The sequence below is a fragment of the Chlorocebus sabaeus genome, chromosome 6 (genome assembly GCF_047675955.1).
Source record: "Chlorocebus sabaeus isolate Y175 chromosome 6, mChlSab1.0.hap1, whole genome shotgun sequence".
NCBI lineage: Eukaryota > Metazoa > Chordata > Mammalia > Primates > Cercopithecidae > Chlorocebus > Chlorocebus sabaeus.
Window position 1 is genome coordinate 39,980,036 of NC_132909.1, and position 27,553 is coordinate 40,007,588.

General features: G+C 42.0%; 3 protein-coding genes across 8 annotated transcripts in view; 2 read left to right on the top strand and 1 right to left on the bottom strand.

Annotated features, from left to right (window-relative positions):
* Positions 1-27,553, top strand: part of LOC103234301 (uncharacterized) — a 64,922-nt gene that overhangs the window by 35,280 nt on the left and 2,089 nt on the right.
* LOC119622652 (uncharacterized) overlaps positions 1-27,553 on the bottom strand; it is a 58,143-nt gene that overhangs the window by 17,415 nt on the left and 13,175 nt on the right. For 2 of the 6 annotated variants that reach the window (XR_012093214.1, XM_073016700.1), the window contains exons 2-3: positions 17,513-17,607; positions 2,497-2,910 (exon numbers count right to left, since the gene is read on the bottom strand). Coding sequence is in view for 4 of the 6 variants with exons in the window: in XM_073016700.1 (XP_072872801.1) it covers positions 17,533-17,607 (75 nt within the window). In the remaining 2 variants the exon portion in view is untranslated. Of the gene's footprint in view, positions 1-2,496; positions 2,911-3,190; positions 3,617-9,913; positions 15,254-17,512; positions 17,608-27,553 lie in introns of those variants that run through there. The other 4 variants (XR_012093215.1, XM_073016701.1, XM_073016702.1 and 1 more) reach the window with 4 other exon arrangements.
* On the top strand, positions 2,852-27,529 carry LOC103234298 (zinc finger protein 675). The gene is made up of 3 exons (XM_073016705.1): positions 2,852-2,960; positions 18,800-18,926; positions 20,115-27,529. The coding sequence occupies exons 1-3, from the start codon at positions 2,958-2,960 to the stop codon at positions 20,216-20,218; spliced, it is 234 nt and encodes a 77-aa protein (XP_072872806.1). The 5' UTR covers positions 2,852-2,957; the 3' UTR covers positions 20,219-27,529.

Sequence of the window (27,553 nt, forward strand, 5' to 3'; positions counted from 1 at the left end):
GAGGCGGAGCTTGCAGTGAGCTGAGATCCGGCCACTGCACTCCAGTCCGGGCTACAGAGCAAGACTCCGTCTCAAAAAAAAAAAAAAAAAAAGAAATGTGATATATATGTGTGCATATATATCACTATATATATCCATATATATATACACACATACACAAACAATGGAATGCTACTCAGTCAAAAAAGGAACAAAATATTGGCATTTGAAGCAACCTGGATGAAGTTGGAGACAATTATTCTAAGTGAAGTAACTCAGGAATGAAAAACCAAATATTGTATGTTCTCACTCATAGTGGGAGCTAAGCTCTTATGCAAAGGCATAAGAATTACACACAGGACTCTGGGGACTCAGGTGGAAGGGCGGACATAAATTCAATGTTAAATGTGAACTCATGGAGAACCTAGACAGCCAACAGCCACTTGTTCATTCCTGAGTTTGGAGGGGCCCTTCTGAATTGTGAGATGATGTACCCAAGGTTAAAGGCCCTGAAGTGTTGCTGAAGGACATGTTGACTCTCATACTTGGGCCAGGAATATGTCACAGTATTTTCTGAGGGCAGGGACCAGACAGGAGTGTCACATCACCTGAATACTCAGTCGGGAATATGTTACAACCTTCTTCTGACAGCAGGACACAGGCAGCAGAGTCAAATCACCTGGATGCTGAGCCCAGCAATAGGTAACAATGCTCTCTGTGGTTCAAGGCCCAGGCAGGAGAGACACATCAGCTGGTACCTAGGCTTAGTGATAAGTCCCAATTTTTCCTGTGGGCACAGTGCAGGGAAAAATGGAGAGTCGCATCTCTTAGGTGATTGATGCAGAGATATGTCACAAGGCCCTCTGTAGAAAGGGCCCAGGCGAGGGCCTCCCATTTTATATATGTTGGGCCTAGTAATATGTCCTATTGTGCAAAATATTCTGGGCCTAGGTAAAAGAAAAGAGTCACATAACCTGAATGCAGAACTTAGCAGTATGTCATGATGCACCCCGTGGGCAGCGCCAAGGCAAGAAAAAAGACTCACATTACCTTTATTCCTGATTTAAAGTCCAATGTCTTGTAAGAGAATATTGAATAATGCAAAAATACATATAGACATGTCTGCGTGTGATTGATGCTTATATTCACACAGTCCCCCATACCACAGGAGAAAACAGATAACTGTCAGGCCTCTGAGCTCAAGCCAAGCCATCGTATCCCCTGTGACTTGCACGTATACGCCTGTGACTTGCACGTATACGCCTGTGACTTGCACGTCCGCATCCCCTGTGACTTGCACGTATAGGCCTGTGACTTGCATGTCCGCATCCCCTGTGACTTGCACGTATACACCCAGATGGCCTGAAGTGAAAATGCCCTGCCCCACCTTAACTGATGACATTCCACCACAAAAGAAGTGAAAATGGCCAGTCCTTGCCTTAAGCAATGACATTACCTTGTGAAATTCCTTTTCCTGGCTCATCTTGGCTCAAAAAACTCCCCTGCTGAGCACCTTGTAACTCCCACTCCTGCCCGCCAAAGAACAACCCCCCTTTGACTGTAATTTTCCTTTACCTACCCAAATCCTAGAAAACGGCCCCACCCTTATCTCCCTTTGCTGACTCTCTTTTCGGACTCAGCCCGCCTGCGCCCAGGTGATTAAAAAGCTTTATTGCTCACACAAAGCCTGTTTGGTAGTCTCTTCACATGGACGTGCATAACAATAACCACAGACTGACCATTAGGGCCAAGTCCAAATAGCAAAATAAGTTTGCCTTTAATCTATTTTCTCCATATCTAAACATTGGAGGTTAAGCCTGTGGACAGATCTGAAGATAGTTTTCTTGTTTTGTGGCTTCATCATTCTTTGTTCACTGTCTGATGTTTGGAATTAAGGTGAGCAACAGGGGGGCAGCAGTGGTTAATAAAATAACCAGAGGTAACCACAGGTCGACCTGTGGTTATTTTATTCTATCTGTCCTCTGTTCTTTCTATGGTCACTAACTGTTTCTTCCTTGGAATTGAAGAGAGATGTTGGTAGAGAGAGGCTGTCCATTCACCTCTGGCAAAAAAGGGATGTTCAGGCTCTTCACTCCCCTGACATCAGAGCTGCACTTTAATGTGGCAGCTATTGGCCACGTGTGGCTACTGGGTGCCTGGAATGTGGCTGGTCTGAATTGCAATGTGTTAGAAAGGTAAAATACAGTTATTTTCAAAGATTTAGTTCCATATATATGTGTGTGTGGTGTGGTGTGTGTGTGTGTGTGTGTATGTGTGTTTCATTAATAATTTCATATTGCTCCCATATTAAAATAATACTTTGGATATATTGGGTTAATTAGATTGTTACAATCAATTCCATTTGTTTTTTTCTTTTTAAAATTTGACTACTAGAAAATTTAAAATTCACCTGTGGCTCACATTTTATTTGAGGATTGCTTCTTTTAAAAATTCTCAAGCTGCCTACTCAAAGGACCAGAAGCCAGGAAGGTCATAAAATCTGAAATTCTAAAATAATAATTTTTATATTATTTTTATTTGTGAGTAGCCATATATCATTTACAAGTGTATATGACCTTATACGCAAGGTTAAATACAAATACCCTCTGGGATGGGCCTGGCTCAGCTAAAAGAGGAAGCCCTGGCTGAAAAGGCTGCAGCGTAGGTTGTCACTCTGCATTCAGCCCCAGTGTCTGATCACATCTTCTGTCACTCAGGGCCTGAAGGGTCAGGACCTTAAACGTTGTCCAATCAGGCACGCTGGGCTGGGAACCGTCCAATCAGGCACGCAGCTGGAGCAGACAAGATGGCTTCCGGGATTTGGCGGCGCCTTTGTCTCTGGCTGCAGCGGGAGCTCCAGGTTTCGGCTTCGCTGCTCTGTGTCCTCTGCTCCTAGAGGTCCAGCCTCAGTGGGCCTGTGACCTGCAGAAACTGGGAGATCCATAACTAAGACTCCAGGACCCCCTGGAAGCCTAGAAATGGTGAGCGTTCGGGGTGCGACACCCCTAGAGGGGAAAGGGGCTGGTTGGAACCGGTGGGAAGTGGCTATAGCGGGACTCAGGCCTCCCGGCAGACAGCTCCACAGTCTGCACCCCGAATTCTTCCTCAGCTCGGTCTCAGTCGCCTGCAGCTATAAGATGGCGGCGCGCTGACAGCCAGGCCCCGGGGCGTCAGTCTCTTCTCTGCGTAGTGACTGTGCCCTGGCCTGTAGCCCTCTCTGGCAGCTCTGTACCCGCAGTGCCGCATCTCTCTCAGATTGTGCAGGGATCACGGGACTGGCGTCACGGGAGAATCCTGACTCAGGGTGCGGGTTCATTAATGGGAACAGTTTTCGTCCGTGGGGTTCCCAGTTCCTATTTTCTCCTATTAAAATTTTATGGGAGGGCCGGGCGCAGTGGCTCACGTCAGTAATCCCAGCACTTTGAGAAACCGAGGCAGGTGGGTCACCTGAGGTCAGGAATTCAAGACCAGCTTGACCAACATGGTGAAACCCCGTTTCTACTAAAAATCCAAAATTAGCCGGGCGTGGCGGCACATGCCTGTAATCCCAGATACTCGGAAGGCTGAGGCAGTAGAATCGCTTGAACCCGGGAGGTGGCGGTTGCGGTGAGCCGAGATGGCGCTATGGCACTCCAGCCTGGGCAACAAGAGCGAAATTCCGTCTCAAAAAATAAGTAAATAAATAAAATAAATAAATAAATAATGGGGGTCACCACAAAAATATTGTAGAATTTAATCAAAGATTGAATCAAAAATTGTGGAGCACTCAGCTGTGGTTTGTAGCTTGTGACTTGTGAGAGCAACTTGAAGGAAAGACTTTTAAAGGTACATGATGAAGAAAACCAAATTAAATAATGGGTTAGGTACAGTTCATAGTTGCTTGATTTGTACGATTAAGGTGGACATTTCCTGGTTATGTAATCAGAGGTTAATTGGCAGTTTATGATTGATTAAGCCTAAATTTTGTTTCCGTCAGTCCAATAATTTACCAAAAAAAAAGCATTTGAGTTAGAGTTTTTAAAAAGTAGGAACCCAGGGACTAGAGTAACCTCAGTCTCATTACCTGCTACTTAGTTATTTTAACTCTCCACAGGGGACTGATTTTCCCCTGCGTTTTTCCGCAGTTCTCTCAAGCTGGGTCTCAAGCCTACCCCTCACATCCCATTCCTCCAGACTAACTATGACTTGTACTAAAATACTAAATTTCCAGTTTCTTCTCACATTCTCAAATGCCACCTTCCCCTTTCTAATTCACATTATCAACTATTTGTCTTTTATTTTACACTTTAGATACTGTATTCTAACTAACCATTTTTTGACATTGGCACTAAAAAAATCGTTTTCTGTTCGAAAATATTTTTTATGAGAAGAAAAAGAAGACCAATCCCCTGACACTGCATTGTAAAAAAATCTTTTCGCCTCATTTTTGAAAATCTTCTCTAGGCACAGAGAGAGTATCAGAATATTTTTGGGTCAAGATTTCCCTTTGGAAACTTTATGGGTGATGTGGCCTCAGCCACCCTTCAGTTTTTTCTAGTCCTGGGCTTCAGTAGTTTCTGTGAATAAACCAATGTACCTACCATGGCTATGTCTGCCTGAGTGTCTAGTGAATATAATCTGCTGGGTTGTTTTCTTTCATAAAACAACCTGAGGTATGGAGTGTAGCCTCTCAGTGGAACAGATGGATGCCCTTGGACTGATAGGACTCTCACCTGCGCTCTTCCTTTGAAAAACTAACACTTGCCTGCACGGTGATGCATGCCTGTAATTCCAGCACTTGGGGAGTCTGAGGCAGTGGATCACCTGAGGTCAGGAGTTCGCGACCAGCATGACTAACATGGTGAAACCCTGTCTCTACTAAATACAAAAAAATTAACTGGGGCTGGCGGTGCATGCCTGTAATCCGAGCTACTTGGGAGGCTGAGCCAGGAGAATCGCTTGTACCTGGGAGGTGCAGGTTGCAGTGAGCTGAGATCGCGCCATTGGACTCAAGCATGGGCACCAAGAGCGAAACTCCATCTCAAAAAAAGAAAAAATAACCCTTGAGACATTAAGATTGCCTTTACTCAACCCAGCTTCCATTTCTTGGAGACACATTGCTGATGGCAGCCAATCAGATACTGGTATTGAGGGAAAAACACAGAGATAATTTCTGTCCCCTGGATTGTCTAAGATTTGTGAAAGAAAAAATAACATTTCAAAAGACAAAAAAAAGTGACCTCAGTGAAACGATGCAAAAACTTGCAAAGTAAAATGCACTTGGGGTGGTCACTGAGGCATAGTGCAGTGAGAGGGTGGTCACTGAGCACTTAAGTGATCAGGATGGGGTGGGAGAATCTCTCAACTGATTGGTGACCTGACTTGACACATGAATTAGACATATCTGTTTTCTTTTTTCTTTTTTGAGATGGGGTTTTGCTCTTGCTGCCTAGGCTGGAGTTCAGTGGCACCATCTCGGCTCACTGCAACCTCTGCCTCCCAGGTAGCTGGGATTACAGGCATGCACCACCATGCCCAACTAATTTTGTGTTTTTAGTATAAACAGAGTTTTCCCATGTTGGCCAGGCTTGCCTCAAACTCCCCACCTCAGGTGATCTACCCCTCTTGGCCTCCCAAGATGCTGGGATCACAGGCATGAGCCACCGTGCGGGGCTGACACATCTGTTTTCTAATCAGCATTGCCACTCCCAAGGTTTGTCACCTTGAAAAGATTTGTGCACTTATTTTTACTTTTTTTTTTTTTTGAAACGGAGTCTCGCTTTGTCTCCCAGGCTGGAGTGCAGTGGCATGATCTCGGCTCACTGCAAGCTCTGCCTCCCGGCTTCACGCCATTCTCCTGCCTCAGACTTCCCAGTAGCTGGGACTACAGGTGCCCGCCAGCATGCCCGGCTAATTTTTTTTGTATTTTTAGTAGAGACGGGGTTTCAGTGTGTTAGCCAGGATGGTCTCGATCTCCTGACGTCATGATCCGCCTGCCTCTGCCTCCCAAAGTGCTGGGATTACAGGCGTGAGCCACCACGTGCAGCTGGTGACTTTAGTTTTTTTAAATGTAAATTGCATTTTATTAGTAGCATTTCAAAGGTACGAAAATATGTGCAAAGAGCATGTAAGAGTTGGGTTTCAGGAAAAAAAAAAATCTAATTTTATATTCTATTTGTTAAAAGTTTTTATTTACCTTTTTCTTTCCCATAGTGAGTTTAGAAAATTTGTCGGTTGTGTTTATGGCTGGGTGATTTCAAACAGAATTCCAAGGTTTAGCTGTTAGAATCCTACTCAGGAAAAGAATAAGGGCCAGGTGCAGTGGCTCACACCTGTTATCCCAGCATTTTGAAAGGCTGAGGTATGCGGATCATGAGGTCGTGAGTTCGGGACCAGCCTGGCAATATGGTGAAACCTCATCTCTACTAAAAATACAAAAATTAGCCAGGCATGGTGGCGCACGCCTGTAGTCCCAGCTACTTGGGAGGCTGAGGCAGGAGAATCGCTTGAACCCGGGAGGTGGAGGTTGCAGTGAGCTGAGATCACACCACTGCACTGCAGCCTGGGTGGCAGAGTGAGACAATCTCTCTTCCTTTTTGGCTGTAAAAATTAAATACATTTCCACAAGAAAATGTAGTAGATAATTGCTGAGTTACATAGATTCATGAAAACATAGTTCCTCTTTTTGCACCATAAATTTGTGACAGTGAATATCAGTTCTGTATCCTGTGATCTTGATTTCTGAATTTAATGCTAAGTGTTATGAGATGAAATTTGGTACCTCCTAGAAGTGTTCTCATATGACGAATTGTTTACTACATAACTTTCTTTTTTTCTGAGCCTCGGCATCCCAAAGTGCTGGGATTACACGTGTGAGCAAGTAGGTGGCCGTGCCTGGCCACCTACTTTTTAATGAGGTTGTTTGTTTTTTTCTTGTAAACTTATTTAAGTTCATTATGGATTCTGGATATTAGACCTTTGTCAAAAGCATAGTTTGCAAATATTTTCTCTTATTCTGTAGGTTGTCTTTACTCTGTTAGCAGTTTTCTATGAAGAAACTCTTTAGTTCAGTTAGATCCCGTTTGTCAATTTGTTGCAATTGCTTTTGGTATCTTCATTATAAAATTTTCTGGTTCCTATGTCTGGAATGATATTTGCTAGGTTATCTTCCAGAGTTTTTTATAATTCTAAGTTTTATGTTTAAATCTTTAATTCATCTTGTTAATTTTTGTATATGTTGTAAGGAAGGGGTCCAGGGCTAGCCTTGTATATAGTGCTAACTAGTTATTACTGCACCATTTATTAAATAGAAAATTATTACCATATTTCTCTTTGTCAGTTTTGTTGAAGATCATATGGTTGTAAGTGTGTGGCATTATTTTTAGTAGGATTATTTAAATATTTAAATTTAAATATAAAATTTTAAATAAGATTTAAAATTAAATAGGAAATTATTCCCGTGTTTCTCTTTGTCAGCTTTGTTGAAGATCAGATGGTTGTAAGTGCATGGCATTATTTTTTGGCTCTCTATTCTGTTGCATTTGTTTGAGTCTGTTTTTGTTCCAGTACCATGCTGCTTTGGTTACTGTAGCTTTGTAGTATGGTTTGAAGTTGGGTAATGTAATGCCTCCAGCTTTGTTCTTTTTGCTTAGAAAAGTGTCTTGGCTATTGGAGTTCTTTTTTGGTTTCATATGTATTTATTTATTTATTTATTTGTTTACTTTTTTAGTTCTGTTAAGAATATTTTTGATAGTTTCATGGAAATAACATCTGTTAATTTCTTTTGGCAGTAAGACCATATTAATACCAACCTTTTCTATCAATGAGCACAAAATGATTTTCCATTTATTTGCGTCATCTCTGACTCCCCCCGCCCCCGCCCAAGACAGTTTTGCTCTTGTTGCCCAGGCTGGAGTGCAATGGCACGATCTTGGCTCACCGCAACCTCTACCTCCGGGGTTCAAGGGATTCTTCTGCCTCAGACTCACGAGTAGCTGGGATTACAGGCATGCACCACCACCCTGGGCTGATTTTGTATTTTTAGGCAGAGATGGGCTTTCTCCATGTTGGTCAGGCTAGTCTTGAACTCCCGACCTCAGGTGATCCGACCGCCTCGGCCTCCTGAAATGCTGGGATTAACAGGCGTGAACCACTGCGTCCGGCCATCTCTGACTTCTTTAAGAAGTGTTTTGTAATTCTTGTCCTAGAGATCTTTCATCTCCCTTGTTAGCTGTATTTCTAGATATTTTATTCTTTTTTGTGGCAACTGTAAATGGGATTTTTTTTTTTGTTTTTGAGACGGAGTCTCACTCTGTTGCCCAGGCTGGAGTGCAGTAGTGTGATTCTGGCTCACTGCAACCTCTGCCTCCTGGGTTCAAGCAATTCTCCTGCCTCAGCCTCCTGAGTAGCTGGGATTACAGGCATGTACCACCACACCTGGCTAATTTTTGTATTTTTAGTAGAGACGAGGTTTCCCCATGTTGGCCAGGCTTGTCTTGTACTCCCGATCTCAGGTGATCCGCCCCTCTCCGCCTCCCAAAGTGCTGGGATTACAGGCGTGAGCCACCATTCCCAGCTGAGATTGTATTATTAATTTGGCCTTTGGTTTGGATGTTGTTGATGTACAGAGTTGCTACTAATTTTTATATGTTTATTTTGTATTCTGAAACTTTGCTGAAGTTGTCAGCTTACAAAACTTTTCTGCTGAGACTATAGGTTTTTTTTAGATGTAAAGTCATGTCATCTGCAAATGGGGATAGTTTGAGTTCCTCTCTTTCTTTTTGGGTGCTTTTATTGTTCGTCTTGCCTGCTTGCTCAGCCAGGACTTCAAAATTCCATGTTGAATAGGAGTGGTGAGAGAAGGCACCCTTGTCTTGTGCCAGTTTTCAAGAAAAAAATGTTTGCAACTTGTGTCTATTCAGTATATTGGCTGTGAATTTGTCATAGATAACTCTTTTGAAGTATGTGCCTTCAATGCCTAGTTTGTTGAGGGTTATAACATGAAGGATGTTAAATTTTACGGAAAGTTTTTTCTGCATCTATTGAGTTAATTTTGTGGTTTTTGTCTTTAGTTCTGTTTATATGATGAATGACATTTATTAATTTGTAGATGTTGAACCAACCTTGTGTCCCAGGGATAAATCCTACTTGATTATAGTGGATTAACTTTTTGATGTGCTGCTGGATTTGGTTTTTCAGTATTTTGTTGACGATTTTTTGTTAATATTTAAAAAATATTGGCCTGAAGTTTTTTGTTTGTTTTGTCTCTGCCAGGTTTTGGTATCAGAATGATGCAGTTCTTATATAATAACTTGGGGGAGAAGTCGTTTCTCAATTCTTTGGAATAGTTTTAGTAAAAATAATACCAGCTCTTATTTGTACATCTGGTAGAATTCAGCTATAAGTCCCTCTGGTCCTGGGCTTTTTTTGGTTGGTAGGCTACTTATTATTAATTTGATTTTGGAGCTTTTTATTGGTTTATTCAGGGGTTCAATTTCTTTTTTGTTCCGTCTAGGGAGGAGGTATTTGTCCAGGAATTTATTCATTTTGTCTAGATTTTTTAGTTACTGTACATAGAGGTGCTAATTGTAGACTTCCATCCTCGTTTGTATTTTTGTTGGGTCAGTGGTAATGCCCATTTGTCATTACTCATTGTGTGTTTTTTTTTTTTTTTTTTTGATCTTCTCTTTTTTTTTCATTGATCTAGCTAGTGGTTTATTTATCTTACTTAGAAAAGTGTCTTGGCTATTGGAGTTCTTTTTTGGTTTCATATGTATTTATTTATTTATTTATTTGTTTACTTTTTTAGTTCTGTTAAGAATATTTTTGATAGTTTCATGGAAATAACATCTGTTAATTTCTTTTGGCAGTAAGACCATATTAATACCAACCTTTTCTATCAATGAGCACAAAATGATTTTCCATTTATTTGCGTCATCTCTGACTCCCCCCGCCCCCGCCCAAGACAGTTTTGCTCTTGTTGCCCAGGCTGGAGTGCAATGGCACGATCTTGGCTCACCGCAACCTCTACCTCCGGGGTTCAAGGGATTCTTCTGCCTCAGACTCACGAGTAGCTGGGATTACAGGCATGCACCACCACCCTGGGCTGATTTTGTATTTTAAGCCCCGCATGCATTAGATATATGTCCTCATGCTCTCCCTCCCCTTGCCCCCCACTAGAAAATTTTTCTTTTAATGGTATTTCCCAAACACTGTCTAGAATTACCAGATATGATAGAAACATACAAGGTGCTAACCAGGATCTACTCTAGAGTGGGCTCACCCTCTCAGGCTTCCAGTTAACTCCCAAATTTGCTGCAAAGTGCATGCTGTCATCCAGATATGCAGGCAGAATTGTCTCTCCTATTTTGTATCTATAGTCCTCTACAGTGACTTCTAGAGGGGCTAGGCCAGATTTCTACAAACTTCACAGGGCAGCAATCAGCCATTTTACCTCTTTCAATTACTCTTGTATCTTCAGACCTGAAACTGATTTAGAGAGCATGGGGCCCACAAATCCAATTAGAGTAACAGGTGTGCATTGAGTATACACACAGACATGAGAATCTCCACTTTCCACTTCCTCCTGTTACTGAAATGCTCACAAATGTGCAGGTAACACCTGCTGATACTCTGTCCACCCAGAACCTAAATCTGCAGCTCCACATTCTGAATCTAGGTCTTGAAATTTTGGAAATTAAAAAACTTGTATCTGAGAAATGCAGATCCTTTTAGTTGTCAAACTTGAAGAGACATTAAAATGAGAGCACAATTATGTCTTTCTTCCCACTTTCAACTATATGTATTCATCCCTTGAAACTGTTTGCTATTGCCACCAGTAGTTGTGAATTAAATTAATAATGCCCCACTGGACACTCTAAACCTTAGCGATGTACATCCAATCAATAATTAGTGTTATTCCTGTAAATAAGGATTTGACAAACAAGTTTGTACCAGCCCAAAGAGGGACCATCCTCTGTCCTCTTTTTACCTTTACAAATACCCTTGTAAATGGTGGTAAACAAAGTGTAGATTCCAGGCAACTTGAATCTTTCCTTTCATGTTATAAATCTCAAGCTTGGCCCTCCCAAAACTGGGGGGGGACCAGTTTTCTATTTATGTTGCCTCAGCTTTTTCCTTTTAGGTAGAAATATCATTTAGAATGAGCTAGAGCAGCCTCTATGAGTGGACCTCTTCTTTGATTGTACTCCACTTTCTGTGACACACAAGAATGCAGAGCCAGGTTTATCTGACGTAGAATCTGCACATAAGGTCTAACTTCTGTCTGGGATTCACAAGTCAAGGTTAGGCTTTGGATTGAGAATGTACAGGAAACATACAGGAGACATTTTCTCTATTGTGAGATGTCAGCATAGAAATGTTAAAACCCCTTTTTGAGAGTGCAGTGTTTTGAACTTCTCAGATCTCGTCCAGTGACTTTCTGCAGTTATGTGAGGGGCTCCAGGTGTAAATAGAATCTGATTGCAGAATCTGTAAGTGTAAACAAGCATCTTCAGAGTAAGAGATTGAGACTACAAGGTATCCAGTGCCATGACCAAACTATACCTACCCATAAAATGTGATACCGGAGTAGAGTATTCTAGTCCTTTTTTTTTTTTTTAACCCAAGAGCAAACTAATCAGGACATGCAATTCAAGTTCTGGAGCTCCACCAGAACAGTTCCATTCTTCATTTAGCCTGAGTCTCTCCTCCCTAGCTTATCATTGGGCCACCAGCTCAGGGGCACTGAGAACCCTCTCACAATCACCTAGGCATCTTTGAGAAATTTGAAAATGTCCAGAACAGAATTGTGTAAGGCTGACATGAGTGGTTAATTCTGCTTCTGTCTCAATGTAAGAGAAATAAGTCATCCTGTGTTTGTTCCTCCCCCCGATACAAGAGAGATCTTTGGTTGGTACTCAGATGAGAGTTTCTCCAGTTTCCTGGTACTTAGGTGAAAAACAAAGAAGAGGTCTGGAGACTCAAACAGATAAACTAATTGCTTCCATTTCATATGACCATTAGAAAAATAGATAAAGCAGTCATGGTCCCTATCATCCAGGAACTTTTAGTCTGACTAGCAACTGGAAACATGGCTGAATTGGGCATGATATGGTTGCTACAGTGTTCCTAGACAGGGGCGGTGAGGAAGACCCCAGGACCCTTCAGTCTTCATCTAATTCCTCCTCCTGCACTGCTAGAGTTTTGTCTGACACAACCCCATGGTGGCACAGGGGCAGTCAGTTCTCCAGGGGTAATGACTGGTACCTTTGCATTGACAGCAGGGGCCTGGCAGGGGCTTAGTACATCCCTTTGCCCAATGCCCACTTTTCTTGCATTTGAAGCAAGAGTCTCTGCTGGCTTTATCTTTATGGCCCTTCAGATTTTCCTTAGATGCTCTTTGGGCATTCAGGACATCGCCAATGATGGCTGCCATAATTTTGGCCTGCCGTTTTTCTTCACTCTTTTTCCTTTTTCCTTCCTTCAGATCACAAGTGTTATACACCACAAACACAGTATCAAGAATCTGGTTTTGATTAGTCTGTGGCCCCATCTGTAGCTTGTGGAGCTTATGTCTAATGTCAGGGGTAGATTGGCTAATAAAATGCTTTGCCATTATAATATTTCCCCTTCAGGAGAGGAAGGGACTAGATTAGTGTATTTTTTTAAAGGCTTCCTCCAACCTGCCATAAAACATAGCTAGATTTTTCTTCTTGCTTTGTGTAACCTTCTGTACTCTATCATAATTTTCTGCCTTAGTTACTCCCTTTCTCATTCCTCCAAGGAGAGCCTCAAGAAATTTAACCTGGTTGTTTCCCACAGTGGTGTTATAGTTTCAATGAGGATCAGTAGTGGGAACTGTTTCTGGTCCTGAGTGATTGCCCTGAGGGTTTCAGGTGAATAATCCATCTGCTTCCTTGTGGGTGGCCTCAAAGATGTATGTGTTCTTTTTCTGAAGGGATGCAATAGGTTGCTAGAATAAATTGAACATCTCTTCATGAGAGATCAAAGTTTGAAACCCATCAGCAAATTTCCCAAGATTCTCAGAATAGCTTTCTAGCTTCTCCTTACATTGTTGTGTATCAGTTACAGAGAAGGGGACCTTCACTAGGACTGGCCCCTCAGCTCCTGCTACCCTAAGAGGTAGCAGGGCTGGAGAGAGGGTTCAATACAGTGTTCCCCCTTGAGTATGAGGGGAACGTGTAGGATCACCGGTGTTTGCTCCTGAGTTTTAGCCTCAGAAGCATTTGGCAAGGGACTATGTAAGGTGGTCGCTGCTCACCCTGGGAACCAGGTGGCCCTGTGAAAGAAGGTTATCTATAATATCAACTTCTGCCTTAGAACTTTCCTTTACGGGGTAGGTTCTGGGAGTTTCACAGATTGTTAGGTTTTGATATAGGGTCATGAAGGACTGTACATAGATTTCTGACCATTTGCCCTGCCTCTTGCAAAATAGGCCTGATTGCAGGATAGTGTCATAATTAATGCTACCATTGACTGCCCACTATTCTGAGCTGAGCAGCTCATAATCAGGCCAGACAGTATGGCAGAAAAATATTATACATTTTCTCTTTTTTTTTTTTTTTTTTTTTGAGACGGAGTCTCGCTCTGTTGCCCAGGCTGGAGTGCAGTGGCCGGATCTCAGCTCACTGCAAGCTCCGCCTCCCGGGTTTACGCCATTCTCCTGCCTCAGCCTCCCGAGTAGCTGGGACTACAGGCGCCCGCCACCTTGCCCGGCTAGTTTTTTGGTATTTTTTAGTAGAGACGGGGTTTCACCGTATTAGCCAGGATAGTCTCGATCTCCTGACCTCGTGATCCGCCCGTCTCAGCCTCCCAAAGTGCTGGGATTACAGGCTTGAGCCACCGTGCCCGGCCAATACATTTTCTCTTGAGATTGTCAGGGTCAAATTGATTCTAATGGTGGAGGATATAGCCAAGCAGGGAATTAGAATTGGAAATAGAGTTGCCCACAGTGGAATCAGGTGAAATAGATTGAGAGTTGCTCATAACGGTCTAGAAAAAAGAAAAAAGAAGAGGACCTTGCAAACTAGAGGGCTTATTAGTGACCCAGATTTTTCCTAGGGCATCTCCCTGGAAAAATTCTTGGCCCAGACTGAGGTCTCTGGGAGCATCGCCTCTTTAGGCCTCAGACTTAGTCTGTCAGATGGCTCTGACCTTAGAAAGGTGCCAGCATCACTATAGAATGGTTCCCTCCACCACTGATGACCTACTATGAGTTTGTTTTTTTTTTTAATTTTTTTTGAGACAGAGTCTCACTCTGTTGCCCAGGCTGGAGTGCAGTGGCGTGATCCTGGCTCACTGCAACCTCTGCCTCCTGAATTCAACTGATTCTCCTGCCTCAGCCTCCTGAGTAGCTGGTGTTATAGGTGCGTGCCACAATGCAAAGCTAATTTTTTTTGTATTTTTAGTTGGTCAGGCAGGTCTCGAACCCCTGACCTCATGATCTGCCTGCCTTGGCGTCCCAAAGTGCTGAGATTACAGGCATGAGCCACTGCACCCGGCCTACTATGAGCTTTTTTAAAGGCTTATCTAGCCCATTTAAAGCAACCCTTTATCTCTCTCAACTTAGGCAATAATACATTTTCTTTCATAAAATCCCCCCTACATCACGCACCTCACAGACCACCTGCAACATGCTTGGACCCTCTGACTTATATAACCTTTTTGCATAGCTAGGTGGTTTTCTGTCCATAGCTAGTTGAGTGGGGGAAGGGAAGAATTTAGCATAAGAAAAGAAGGTTTCAGTCACCTCAAATGTGTGAGTTCACCCTGGGCAAACTGCCACTGCCAACTGTGTCACATGTAGGGATCAGGGACTACAACCAGAAAGGATAGAAAATCTTTCCCCCTTCTGGGCAGGACAGCCAGCCTGTTTGCCCCTTGGCCTTCTGAGAACATCAGAGAGTGGCTCTGGCTAGTTCCACTCAATTACCAACAGCTACTAGAAAATGGCTGCTGAAAGACTGAAAAAGGAGAAAAGGAAAAGATCTCAGAAAACAGACAAAAACAATAAGACTCAGAAAAAGGAAAAAAAAAAAAAAAAGGTCTCAGGTCCCTCACCCAGACAGAGGTGACAGTCAGGCGCTTCCACATGGAAACCTTTCAGTTTCATCAGAAAGTGGCCCTGGCCAGAGAGAGAGAGAGAGAGAGAGAGAGAGAAAGGAGAAAGGAAAAAATTAAGTCCCATACTTTGGGCCTACCTCCTCTCCTGCCTGGCTCACCAAAATAAGTTACCAGTAGAAGGTCTTGACTGCAAGTTATCCAGGTTCTTGGCCTTTTGAACAAAGAATTGGATGAAACAGCAAAGCAAGAAAAGATCGAAGCAACAAAGGAACAAAACGGGTTTACTAAAATGAAATTTTACTCAGCAGTGTGAAAGTGGGCCCGAACAATGGCTTAAGGTCCCAGACACAGAATTTTCTTGGGTTCAAATATCCCCTAGAGGTTTCCCATTGGCCACTTGGTGCTCACCTCATGTAAATGAAGTGGTGGCCCACAATTGCTCTGATTAGTTGCAGAAAGCAACCAATCAGAGGCTGAAGCGAAGTTACAAAGGTCACAGTCCTCTGCAAATATCCGATTGGTTGCAAAAACAACCAATCAGAGGCTAAGGTGAAGTTATAAAGTGTCACTTTTATTCAAATAGAGACTCAGCCCACAATCAGTCTGATTGGTTGTGGACAGCCAATTTCCTATCTGCCTCACAGAAAAGGTGGGGATTTGCAAAGGCAATCCTCCGGTCTTTTTGTTACTTAGGCATGGAAAGTTAGTTTTCCTTTCCATTTAGGTCTAGGAATTCGGTGTGCAATGGTCTTAGGTTCCCTGCCTCCAGACCCTATTCTCCTGCCTCATTAGTACATGTGTACCTCATGGTTTCCAAATGCAGACTTATTTAGACGTTGCTGCTTTCTGTTTATTCTGTAAACTTTAAAGAGCCAGCAGAGAATATGAAAATTGGTAGTCTTTATTTGAGAAATATTTGTGTTGTGACAAAAGTGCTGAGTGTAAGGGACTCCATGCTGTGCCTGCTTTCTCTAATGCTAATCATGAGCCCCAGAGGAGCAGTGTCAGCATTGATAGGGAACATTAATGGGTTTAAAATACCCATTAATGGCTGACTGCTGTGGCTTATGCCTGTAATCCCAGCACTTTGGGAGGCCAAGTTGGGCGAATCAGTAGAGGTCTGGAGTTTGAGACCATCCTGACTGGTGAAACTCTGCCTCTACTAAAAATACACAAACAATTAGCTGCTTGTGGTGGCAGACACCTATGTAATCCCAGCTACTCAGAAGGCTGAGGCAGGAGAATCACTTGAACCCAGGGGACAGAGGATGCAGCGAGTCAAGAGCGTGCCACTGCACTCCATCCTGCTCTACAGAGCGACACTCCATCACACACACACACACACACACACACACACACACACACAACCCAAAAAACAAAAAAACAAAATTCATGAATGCTAAGTCTGCAGAATTACATCACAGAGAGTGGGGCCATAGTTTCCAAGTATTTTTTAAGCTCGTTAAAGCTTTAAAGGCAATTCCCAGCTAAGTGGTTTTCAACCCAGGTTTGATTTTTTTTTTTTTTTTTTTTTTTTTTTTTGAGGCAGAGTCTCACTCTGTGCCCAGGCTGGAGTGCAGTGGTGCGATTTCAGCTCACTGCAACCTCCACCTCCTGGGTTCAAGCGATTCTCCTGCCTCAGCCTCCTGAGTACCTGGGATTATAAGCAAGCACCACCATGCCCGGCTAATTTTTGTATTTTTGGTAGAGACGGGGTTTCACCATGTTGGCCAGGCTGGTCAAGAACTTCTGACCTCACGTGATTCCCCACCCCCCAGCCTTGGCCTCCCAAAGTGCTGGGATTACAGGTGTGAGCCACCATGCCCAGCCCAGGTTTCTAATTAAGATTACTTGGCCATGGCCAATTTGCAGAAATATCTACTTGTGCCCTATCCATGGGTCTGTTTATTCTTCTGGGTGGAGGTATCATGTTTTGTTTTTTGTTTTTGAGATGGAGTCTTACTCTGTTGCTCAGGCTGGAGTACAGTGGTCCAACCTCCGGTCACTGCAACATTCGCCTGCCATGTTTAAGCGATTCTCGTGCCTCTGCCTTCCAAGTAGCTGAGATTACTGGTGCATACCATTATGCCTGGCTAATTTGTGTATTTTTAGTAGAGATGGGGTTTTACCATGTTGGCCAGGTTGTTCTCAAACTCCTGGCCTCGAGTGATCTGCCCAGCTCAGCCTCCCAAAGTGCTGCGATTACAAGTGTGAGCCACTGTTCCCACCCATGTTGTTTTAATTAAGTGCCTCATGTGACTCTAACATGAGGCCAAAATCAAGTATGAGGGGTTCAAGATACATTCATGAGAGTTAAGTTCCACCTTTGCTCTAAAGAATGGTCAAAGGGCTGGTTCTGTTTGGTTTGGTAGTGACAGAAAAGTGTGGCTCGTATTTTCGTTGCTGTAGCAGAAATTGCTGGTGTCCATGGCAAGGGAGGGAACCTGAGGACAGAAGGAAAGAAACTTACTTTTATCTCCATGGAGCAGCTCATGGTTCCTGAATCTCTTCTGGTATGAAGGACAGAAATGGGTGGACTTTTTCTGTTAGTCTTGGTCCTTCTGCCTGTGGGTATGATGGGAGCAGGTAAACATGTGGTACTGATACCTTTAAAGGCATATTCTAAAGATGCAGGTGTAATTTGTCCAGAGAATCATATCTGAAAAGAATTTTCAGAGAAAGGAAAAAATGGCTTTTTTTCAGTTAAACATGTCTCAGATCAAGAGCTGTGTCTGCTCTGCCTCCTGGAATGCCATGCGTTTACTTTGACTTTTCTACTTGTGTTTTTTCTCCCTAATGAGTTTGTTTTAACTACTTCTAAAAACTCTTATGATAGTCAAGACTCTGAAAAATATTTCTTTTCTATATACCAGAGCCTTCTCTACATCATGGCTTCTTATATGCCATGCAGAATTCTCATCATTATTTTATAATCTGCAATATTAAAAATGTTGCCTGTGGCTGTTAAACATGGGAAGGTGTAGATACTCAAAATTCCTATTGGGAAAACCTGGGGTCCTTAGTAAAAATGGGGAACATCTAATGTTGAGGTTCCATCTGTGTTCTCAATTAGCTATTATTTAAACAAGATAGCGTTTATTACACAGAAGCTTCTGAAGCACTCAAAAAGGTACATGTTTGTGTTTATGTCCTTAATTATATATATATATCTCTTTTGTTGTTTTTTTGGTTTTTTGTTTGAGACGGAGTCTCACTCTTGTTGCCCATGCTGGAGTGCAATGGCACGATCTCAACTCACTGCAACTTCCACTCACCACAGCCTCCACCTCCCAGGTTCAAGCAATTCTCGTGATTCTCCTGCCTCTGCCTTCTGAGTAGCTGGGATTACACACATGTGCCACCACGCCTGGCTAATTTTGTATTTTTAGTAGAGATGGGGTTTCTGCATGTTGGTCAAGTGGGTCTTGGAACTCCCGACCTCAGGTGATCGGCCCTCCTCGGCCTCCCAAAGTGCTGGGTTTACAGGCATGAGCCATTGTGCCTGACCTATTGTATATATTATTATCCATAAAATTATTATAAATACACTGCTGTTGTGGCTCTTGTGCCACTGTTTTCTCAGGGTTAGAGAACACATAAAGAAATATTTCTGTGTAAAAAAATTGATTTTATTGGATAATTTCAGTCACTCCTGTAAATCAGAACCAGTTCTCATTACTCTCTCATTTTACCTTGAGTCAAATTATAATCTCTGTTGGCTATCTGGTGAATATGTTTGTGTGTATGTGTTTTTCAGGGACTGTTGACATTTAGGGATGTGGCCATAGAATTCTCTCTGGAAGAATGGCAATGCCTGGACACTGCACAGCGGAATTTATATAAAAATGTGATTTTAGAGAACTACAGAAACCTGGTCTTCCTGGGTAAGGATAACTTCAACACACAGTTTCTTTTTGTTTTTCTTTTGAGACGGAGTCTGGCTCTATCGCCATTCTAGAGTGCAGTGGTGCGATCTTGGCTCACTGCAACCTCTGCCTCCTGGGTTCAAGCGATTCTCATGCCTCAGCCTTCCAAGTAGCTGGGACTACAGGCGTGAGCCACCATGGCTGGCTAATTTTTTTTTGTATTTTTGGTAGATTTCGTATTTTGGTAGATTTTCGTATTTTGGTAGATTTCGTATTTTGGTAGATTTTGTATTTTGGTAGATTTTTTGTATTTTTGGTAGGTTTCACCATGTTGGTTAGGCTGGTATCAAACTCCTGACCTCAGGTGAACCACTCGCCTTGGCCTCCCAAAGTGCCAGGATTACCGGTGTGAGCCATCATGCCTGTCCCAACACACAGTTTCTAATATACTGTAAAGGTTTCATTTCTTTTTGTAGAATATATTTTGGTAATGTATGCTTTGAATAAATGAGTTTCAGATCCCTGTTTTTGAGAAAATCTTAAGGATTTGTCTGTATTGAGAAGAATTTCTTCAGTATGTTTCATCCTTGATCTGAACTTACCACATTCCTGAGCTGATATGTGTCCTTCACTCTAGATTAGTGGTAATTTCAGAAGTTTAGTGGCATAAAACATTGTTGCCCACACCTTAAAATCTAATTGCCAGCACAAAGTTTTGATTCATAAGTACTGGGTAATGAAATTAAGAACCTGCAAATTTAGAATATTTTCTTTTTTTTTTTGAGACGGAGTCTGGCTTCGTCTCCCAGGCTGGAGTGCAGTGGCGCAATCTCGGCTCACTGCAAGCTCCGCCTCCCGGGTTCACGCCATTCTCCTGCCTCAGCCTCCCGAGTAGCTGGGACTACAGGCGCCCACCACTGCGCCCGGCTAATTTTTTCTATTTTTAGTAGAGACGGGGTTTCACCATGGTCTCGATCTCCTGACCTTGTGATCCGCCCGCCTCGGCCTCCCAAAGTGCTGGGATTACAGGCGTGAGCCACCGCGCCCGGCCTAGAATATTTTCTAAGTATTTAAAAATTTCTGTTATAAGTCAGTATTTTGGGATTAGTTTGCTATTCTATTACATTCTCTTTACTGAGCACATTACTAGGTTGGTAATTGGAGAATATGAGCAAGATTCATGTTATTTATTTTTTAATAAAACAGGTATTGCTGTCTCTAAGCCAGACCTGATCACCTGTCTGGAGCAAGAAAAAGAGCCTTTAACTATGCAGAGACATGAGATGGTAGATGAACCCCCTGGTAAGTAAGAGTGAAAGTGAATACAACAGGTGACAAAGATGAGCGGTCCAAAAGTCAAAGAGAAAACCAGTCCTTAAAATGTGATTTGGGAAGCTGTGTTTTAAAGGAAAAGTTTCTGGAAAGCCTGAGTATTTTTTGCTCTCACATTTGAGCATTTTCTGTCTTATGCTTTTAAATTCTCTAACGTTTCTATTTACGTTTTTAGTAATTTTCCTTCAAGTTTTCAGTGAGAACCAATGTCCTCTTCATGGCATATAAGAGACTGCGCAATCTGAATCCTTACTCATTTGTTTTGGAGACACAGAAATATCTGCATAATTTTGAGAAACTCAAATGATTTTTTAAGGTTTTTTTCCATCATGTCTGAAACATGTGAGAAGTGTTTTCTATTGTTTTCTTTTCTTCTTCTTCTTCTTTTTTTTTTGAGACAGAGTCTTGCTGTCTTACTCTGTGGCCCAGGCTGGGGTACAGTGCTACAGTCTCGACTCACTGTAACTTTTGCCTCTTGGGTTTAAGCAGTTCTCCTGTCTCAGCCTCCCAAATAGCTGGGATTACAAGCACATGGCTACCATGCCTGGCTAATTTTTTGTTTCTAGTAGAAATGGGGTTTCACTGTGTTGGCCAGGCTGGTCTCAAACTCCTGCCCTCAGGTGATTTGCTTGCCTTGCCTTCCCAAAGTGCTGGGATTACAGGTGTGAGCGACTATGCCCCGCCAATTTTTTTTTTTTTTTCGTTTTTCTACATATTTTATTTGTTTGTATTTCTATAGTCTTCAAATGTAGTCTTGAAATTATAAAGGGCTGGGTGCAGTGGCTCAAGGGCCGGGCACGGTGACTCACATCTGTAATCCCAGCACTTTGGGAGGCCCAGGCGGACAGATCAGGAGGTCAGATAAAAACTAGAAAGAAGCTTTCTGAGAAACTGCTTAGTGATGTGTGCATTCATCTCACAGAGATAAATCTTTTGATTCAGCAGTTTGGAAACCTAGCTAATGTGGTGAAACCCCATCTCTACTAAAAATACAGAAAATTAGCTGGGTGTGGTGGCACACGCCTGTAATCCCAGCTACTCAGGAGGCTGAGGCAGGAGAATCACTTGAATCGGGGAGGTAGAAGTTACAGTGAGCCAGGATTGTGCCACTGCACTCCAGCCTGGCTATAGAGTGGTACTCCATCTCAAAAAGAAAAAAGAAAATAAAATTATAAAGTATGATATCCTTCTGCTTTGTTTTTTTTTCTCAAGCTTGCTTTGGCTATTTAAAGTATATCATAGTTTCATTTACATTTTAGAATTACATTTTTTATTACTGTGAAAAACAAATGCCACTGTAATTTTGATAGGGAGTCTATTGAATCTATAGATAATTTTGGATAACATGGCACTTTAACAGTATTTATTCTTTCAATTCATAGACATAAAATATTTTCAAATTTATTTATGTCTTTTCTAATATATTTCACTGATATATCTCTCACTGTAAAGATTTTGTACCTCCTTGATTAAATTTGTTCTCAGAAATTTATTTTAATGCTATTGTAAATAAGATTTTTTTTTTTCTCTATTTTATCAGACAGTTTAGATTTATGGAACCCTAACTTGTATGTTAGTTTTATATTTTTCTAATTTACTGAGTGTATTTACAAGTTTTAATGTACTGTTTATGTTTATATATATATAATCGTATGAGCTACAGCTAGCAACTTTTTACTTATGTGTCTTCAATTTCAATTGTTCTTTTTCATTTTTTGACTAATTCTTCTGCCAGTACTTTCAGTGTTATGTTAAACTAGCAGCATTGACAATGGGCACAATATAGTTTTGCATTGGCATCTGTGTATAGAAGGAGAAAACAGCTCAAGTTTTTATAAACTGGTTTCAGAAGGTAAAGATCTTCTTTTGAGGCCAGGCACGGTGGCTCAAGCCTGTAATCCCAGCACTTTGGGAGGCCGAGACGGGCGGATCACGAGGTCAGGAGATCGAGACTATCCTGGCTAATACGGTGAAACCCCATCTCTGCTAAAAAATACAAAAAAAAAACTAGCCGGGTGAGGTGGCGGGCGCCTGTAGTCCCAGCTACTTGGGAGGCTGAGGCAGGAGAATGGCGTAAACCCGGGAGGCGGAGCTTGCAGTGAGCTGAGATCCGGCCACTGCACTCCAGCCTAGACAACAGAGCGAGAGACTGTCTCAAAAAAAAAAAAAAAAAAAAAAAAAAGATCTTCTTTTGTTGGACCCTCAGGGTAATGGGATGCCCTCTGGTTTGTAGTGGAGAGGGCTTTGTCACAAGGCTGCTGGGTCTGCAGTAGGGTCTACCCTTAGTTGGCTTGTCCTAAAAAACTTAGGTAGTTTAAATTCCCATTTTGGACAGACTGAATTTTGACAGAGGATTTTGCTCTGTAGGGCAGACACTAGGGCAGGTTTTTGCAGTAGGGTCTGCATATGGTGGGCCTTATATCAGAATGTGGATGACTGTGGCTTTCAGCGAGTACCAGAAAGGATCTTTCCAGGTCACTGTGTGGGTTTCTATATAGGCAGAACTGACCATAAACTATGGCTTAGTGAGCTGGAACAGAGTCATTGAACTGCTTCAGGGACCACAGTAAAGGCTAAGGTCTGTAGGCCAGCTGACATGGCTATAAGTGGGTATCTTCCTCCCGGCCTCTGGAAAAGCAGAATCTCTCCCAGACTTTGGCTGGGAGGAGTTTGGGATGATTACATAGGAAATTCAGAATTCTAGTGGGACCAAGTTGAGTGGGCCATTTCTTAGTCTGTAGTTAAGAACAGGGATCCTGGGCCGGGCGCGGTGGCTCACGCCTGTAATCCTAGCACTTTGGGAAGCCGAGATGGGTGGATCATGAGGTCAGGAGATCGAGACCATCCTGGCTAACACGGTGAAACCCCATCTCCACTAAAAATACAAAAAATTAGCTGGGTGTGGTGGCGGGCGCCTGTAGTCCCAGCTACTCGGGAGGCTGAGGCAGGAAAATGGCATGAACCCGGGAGGCAGAGCTTGCAGTGAGCCGAGATTGCACCACTGCACTCCTGCCTGGGCGACAGAGCGAGACTCCGTCTCAAAAAAAAAAAAAAAAGAAGGAACAGGGATCCTGTAGTTTGCACCTGAATGAGGGCCTGCCTTCTGAAAAGAAGACTTTTGAATCTTGGGCTTTATCAGAATTCCACAACTCCCTCTCTCTTTGGATCTCAAAGCTCTCAAAGGCACTTATTTTGAGATGGAGTCTTGCTACGTACATAATTCAGGCTGATTTTGAAATCCTAACCTGAAGTAATTCTCTAAACTTAATATACCGTGTATCTTTCGTTACAGGTGTGAGCCATGTTGCCTGGCCATCTCCTAAAGGCATTTTTGTCAGGGATGGCTGACAAATTGTCTTGCTGTGCAGGAGATAACAAAATAGGGTACCTTTTATTCACCCATCTTACTGATTTCACTCCTGCTATACATTTTTATTCTCCATTTTCTATTTCAATTTTGTCTGTAATTTTACGTTTAGAAATTTAGAACAATATGCTAGAATTTACATGTAATGCCTGAAGTAAATTAGATAATTTGTAGGCACTCCATATTTACTAAAACTGTTACTTATAAATTTAGGCTTGATGTAGGAAAAAAGAATTCTATGATTTGCACCCATTTTGTCCAGCCTATATCTAAATAATGTAATTTATTTGCAGATATTTGTTTTATATATCAGACACTCTCTAACTATATTCTGCAATATATGTATTTTTATATATTTAACATTTATATATATTTAGCATTATATATATTTGTGTGTGTGTGTATATATATATAGAGAGAGAGAGAGAGCAATGTAAGGCTATTTTTTTGCTTCTAAAGTTGGATTCCAGCAGTTTCGTTTTGTGTAACAATAGCATATATTGAAAACATAAAATTTCTTTTTTTTTTTTTTTTTTTTTTGAGACAGAGTCTCACTGTGTCGCCCAGCCTGAAGTTCAGTGGTACAATCTCTGCTTACTGCAACCTCTACCTCCCAGGTTCAAGCGATTCTCCTGTCTCAGTCTCCTAAGTAGCTGGGACTATAGGCACACACCACCATGCCCGGCTAATTTTTGTACTTTTAGTAGAGACGAGGTTTCACCATGTTGGCCAGGCTGGTCTTGAACTCCTGACCTCGTGATCCATCCATCTGCCTCGGCCTCCCAAAGTTCTGATACAGATGTGAGCCACTGAGCCTGGCTCAAAATTGTCTTTTTTTTTTTTTTTTTTTTGAGATGGAGTTTTGCTCCTGTTGCCTAGGCTGGAGTGCAATGGTGTGATCTCCATCCACCACAACCTCTGCCTCCCGGGTTCAAGTGATTCTCCTGCTTCAGCCTCCCGAGCAGCTGGGATTACAGGCATGCACCACCACGCCCAGCTAATTTTTGTATTTTTAGTAGAGACGAGGTTTCTCCATGTGGTAGGCTGGTCTCCAACTCCCGACCTCAGGTGATCCACCTGCCTCCCAGAGTACTGGGATTACAAGGCGTGAGCTACCATGCCTGGTGAGATAGTCTTATTTTCACCATGTGTTTAATAATAAATATATATTTCTTTTGTGCGAGAGAAACACTTTCGTGATTTGAAGATAATTTATGTAGAGATTTATAATTCTGTATTTTTTCCAGTTTTTCTTTTAAAAAAATTAATTGTAAAACCACATAAAATAAATTTTACCATCTAAAATCTATTGAAGTGTACATTTCAGGGCCAGGCATGGTGGTGGCTCACACCTTTGATCCCAGGATTTTGGGAGGCCAAGACAGGAGAATTGCTTGAGCCCAAAAGTATGGGACTAGCCTGGGAAACGTATGGAGATTCTCTGTCTACAAAAAATTTTAAAAAATAGCCAGGCATGGTGGTATGCACCTGTGGTCCCAGCTTTTTGGTAGATTAATGGTGCAGGATTACTTTAGCCTGGGAGTTTGAGGCTACAGTGAGCCATAATTGTTCCACTTTACTCAAACTTGGATGACAGTGAGAACCTGTCTCAAAAAAACCTGTACATTTCAGGCATGGTTAGTATATTTGTATTCATCTTGTGAAACTAAAACTCAATACCTATTAAGTAACAACTGCCCATTTTATCCTCTCTCCAGTCTTTGACAAACACCGTTGCACTTTCAGTGTAACTAATTAAGATATCTCATATAAGTGGAGTCATATAGTATCCATCATTTTGTTACTGGCTTACTTCAGGTGACATAATATTCTCAAAGTTTTATCTTAAAATGTGACAAGATTTATTTAAGGCTGAATAATCCATTTGTGTGTGTATGTGTGTGTGAGTGTGTGTGTGTGTGTGTGTATGTACATATACTTTTTTTTTTTTTTTTCAGATGGAGTCTCACTTTGTCACCCAGGTTGGAGTGCAGTAGCACTATCTCGGCTCACTGCAACCTCTGCCTCCTGGGTTCAAGTGATTCTCCTACCTCAGCCTCCTATGTAGCTGGGACCAGAGGCACATGCCACCACACCCAGCTAATTTTTGTATTTTTAATAGAGAAGGGGTTTCACCATGTTGGCCAGGCTGACCTCAGGTAATCTGCCCAAACTCCTGATCTCAGGTAATCTGCCCACCTTAGCCTCCCAAAGTGCTAGGATTATAGGCGTGAACTGCTAATGGGATTTTTATAGAGATTATGTTGAATTTGTTCACCACTTTTGGTTGCATTGACATTTTTGAAAAATTAAGTGTTTTGGCCCTTGAGCCAAGAATATGTTGAAGACTGTGTTTTATTTTGACATATTTTTCAATTTGCCAATTTTATTTTTGCTTTTAATTTTTTGTTTTATTCACTTTTGGTCAGAAAATGTTTATAATTTTTATCTTCCTAAATTTATTTATTGTTGCTGTTTGAGAGAAGATTTTACTGTGTCACTCAGGCTGGAGTGCAATGGCATAATTTTGGCTCACTGCAGCCATAACCTCCCAGGCTCAAGTGATCATTTTACCTCAGTCTCCCAAGTAGCTGGCACTACAGACGTGTCATGGCTACTACCATGCCTGGCTAATTTTTTGATTATTTGTAGGAACAGTGTCTTGCTATGTTGCCCAGACTGCTGTCAAATTTCTGGCCCAGCTGGGTCTTCCAAAGTGTTGAGATTGTAGGCATGAGCCACTGCACCTAACCAGCATTCTTAAATTTAATAAGACTTGGTTTGTGTCCTAACAGAATACACCAGGTGCAAGTAAGAATATTGTGTATTCTCTTGATTTTGATTTAAAAGGTTTGTACAGGTCTCTTAAGCCTATTTGGTCTGTGATGTGGCTTGGATGTCTATGTTCTCCAAACCTCGTATTGCAATGTAATCATCATTGTTGATTTGGGTCCTGATGGAAGGTGAATATGGGACTGGGAGGTGCTTAGGTCATGAGGGAAAGTTCCTCATGAATAGCTTCGCACTATCCTCTTGATAATCAGTAAGTTTAAACTCTGTTAATTCAAGTAAGAGCTGGTTCATTTAAAAAAAAAAAAAAAGAAACCTGGCTTCTTTATCACACTTGCTTTGTATCTTACCATGTGATGTGTTCAGTTAATCTGTGCATTCCACTATGATTGTAGGCTTCCTGAGACCCTTGCCAGAAGCAGATGCTGGCACACACTTTTTGTACAATCTGCCAAACTGTGAGCCAAATAAACCTTTTTTCTTTATAAATTATTCACTCTCAGGTATTCCTCTATATGTAAGTAATTGAAGTTTGCAATTTACTTTTTTTTTTATGAGACAGAGTCTTGCTTTGTCACTCAGACTGGAGTGTAATGGTGCGATTTTGGCTCACTGCAACGTTAGCCTCCCGAGTTCAAGCAATTCTCCTGCCTCAGCCTCCCAATTAGCTGGGACTACAGGCTCCCACCACCATGCCCAGCTAATTTTTTTTTGTATTCTTAGTAGAGACTGTGTTTCACTATATTGGCCAGGCTGGTCTTGAACTCCTGACCTCGTGATCCGCCCGCCTCAGCCTCCCAAAGTGCTGGGAGTATGGGTGTGAGTCACCACCCCTGGCTGCAATTTACTTCTAAAAACATTACGTTATATTGGGGAGTAGAAAAAGCTGTGTTGGGTAAATGTGACAGAATTTTGTTTTTCTATGTGGCTCTTTGCCTTGTGCTTACCTGGGGCAATGCATACACTTACTTATGGCCTGTGGTGCCATCTTGCTTATGTAGTTTGTGTAATTTTATAAGTTAGGTTTGGAAAGTATATTTATCTGAGTCTGTAAAGTAATGTGTTATTTTTATTTCTTTCAGTAATGTGTTCTCATTTTGCCCAAGAGTTTTGGCCAGAGCAGAACATAAAGGATTCTTTTGAAAAAGTGGCACTG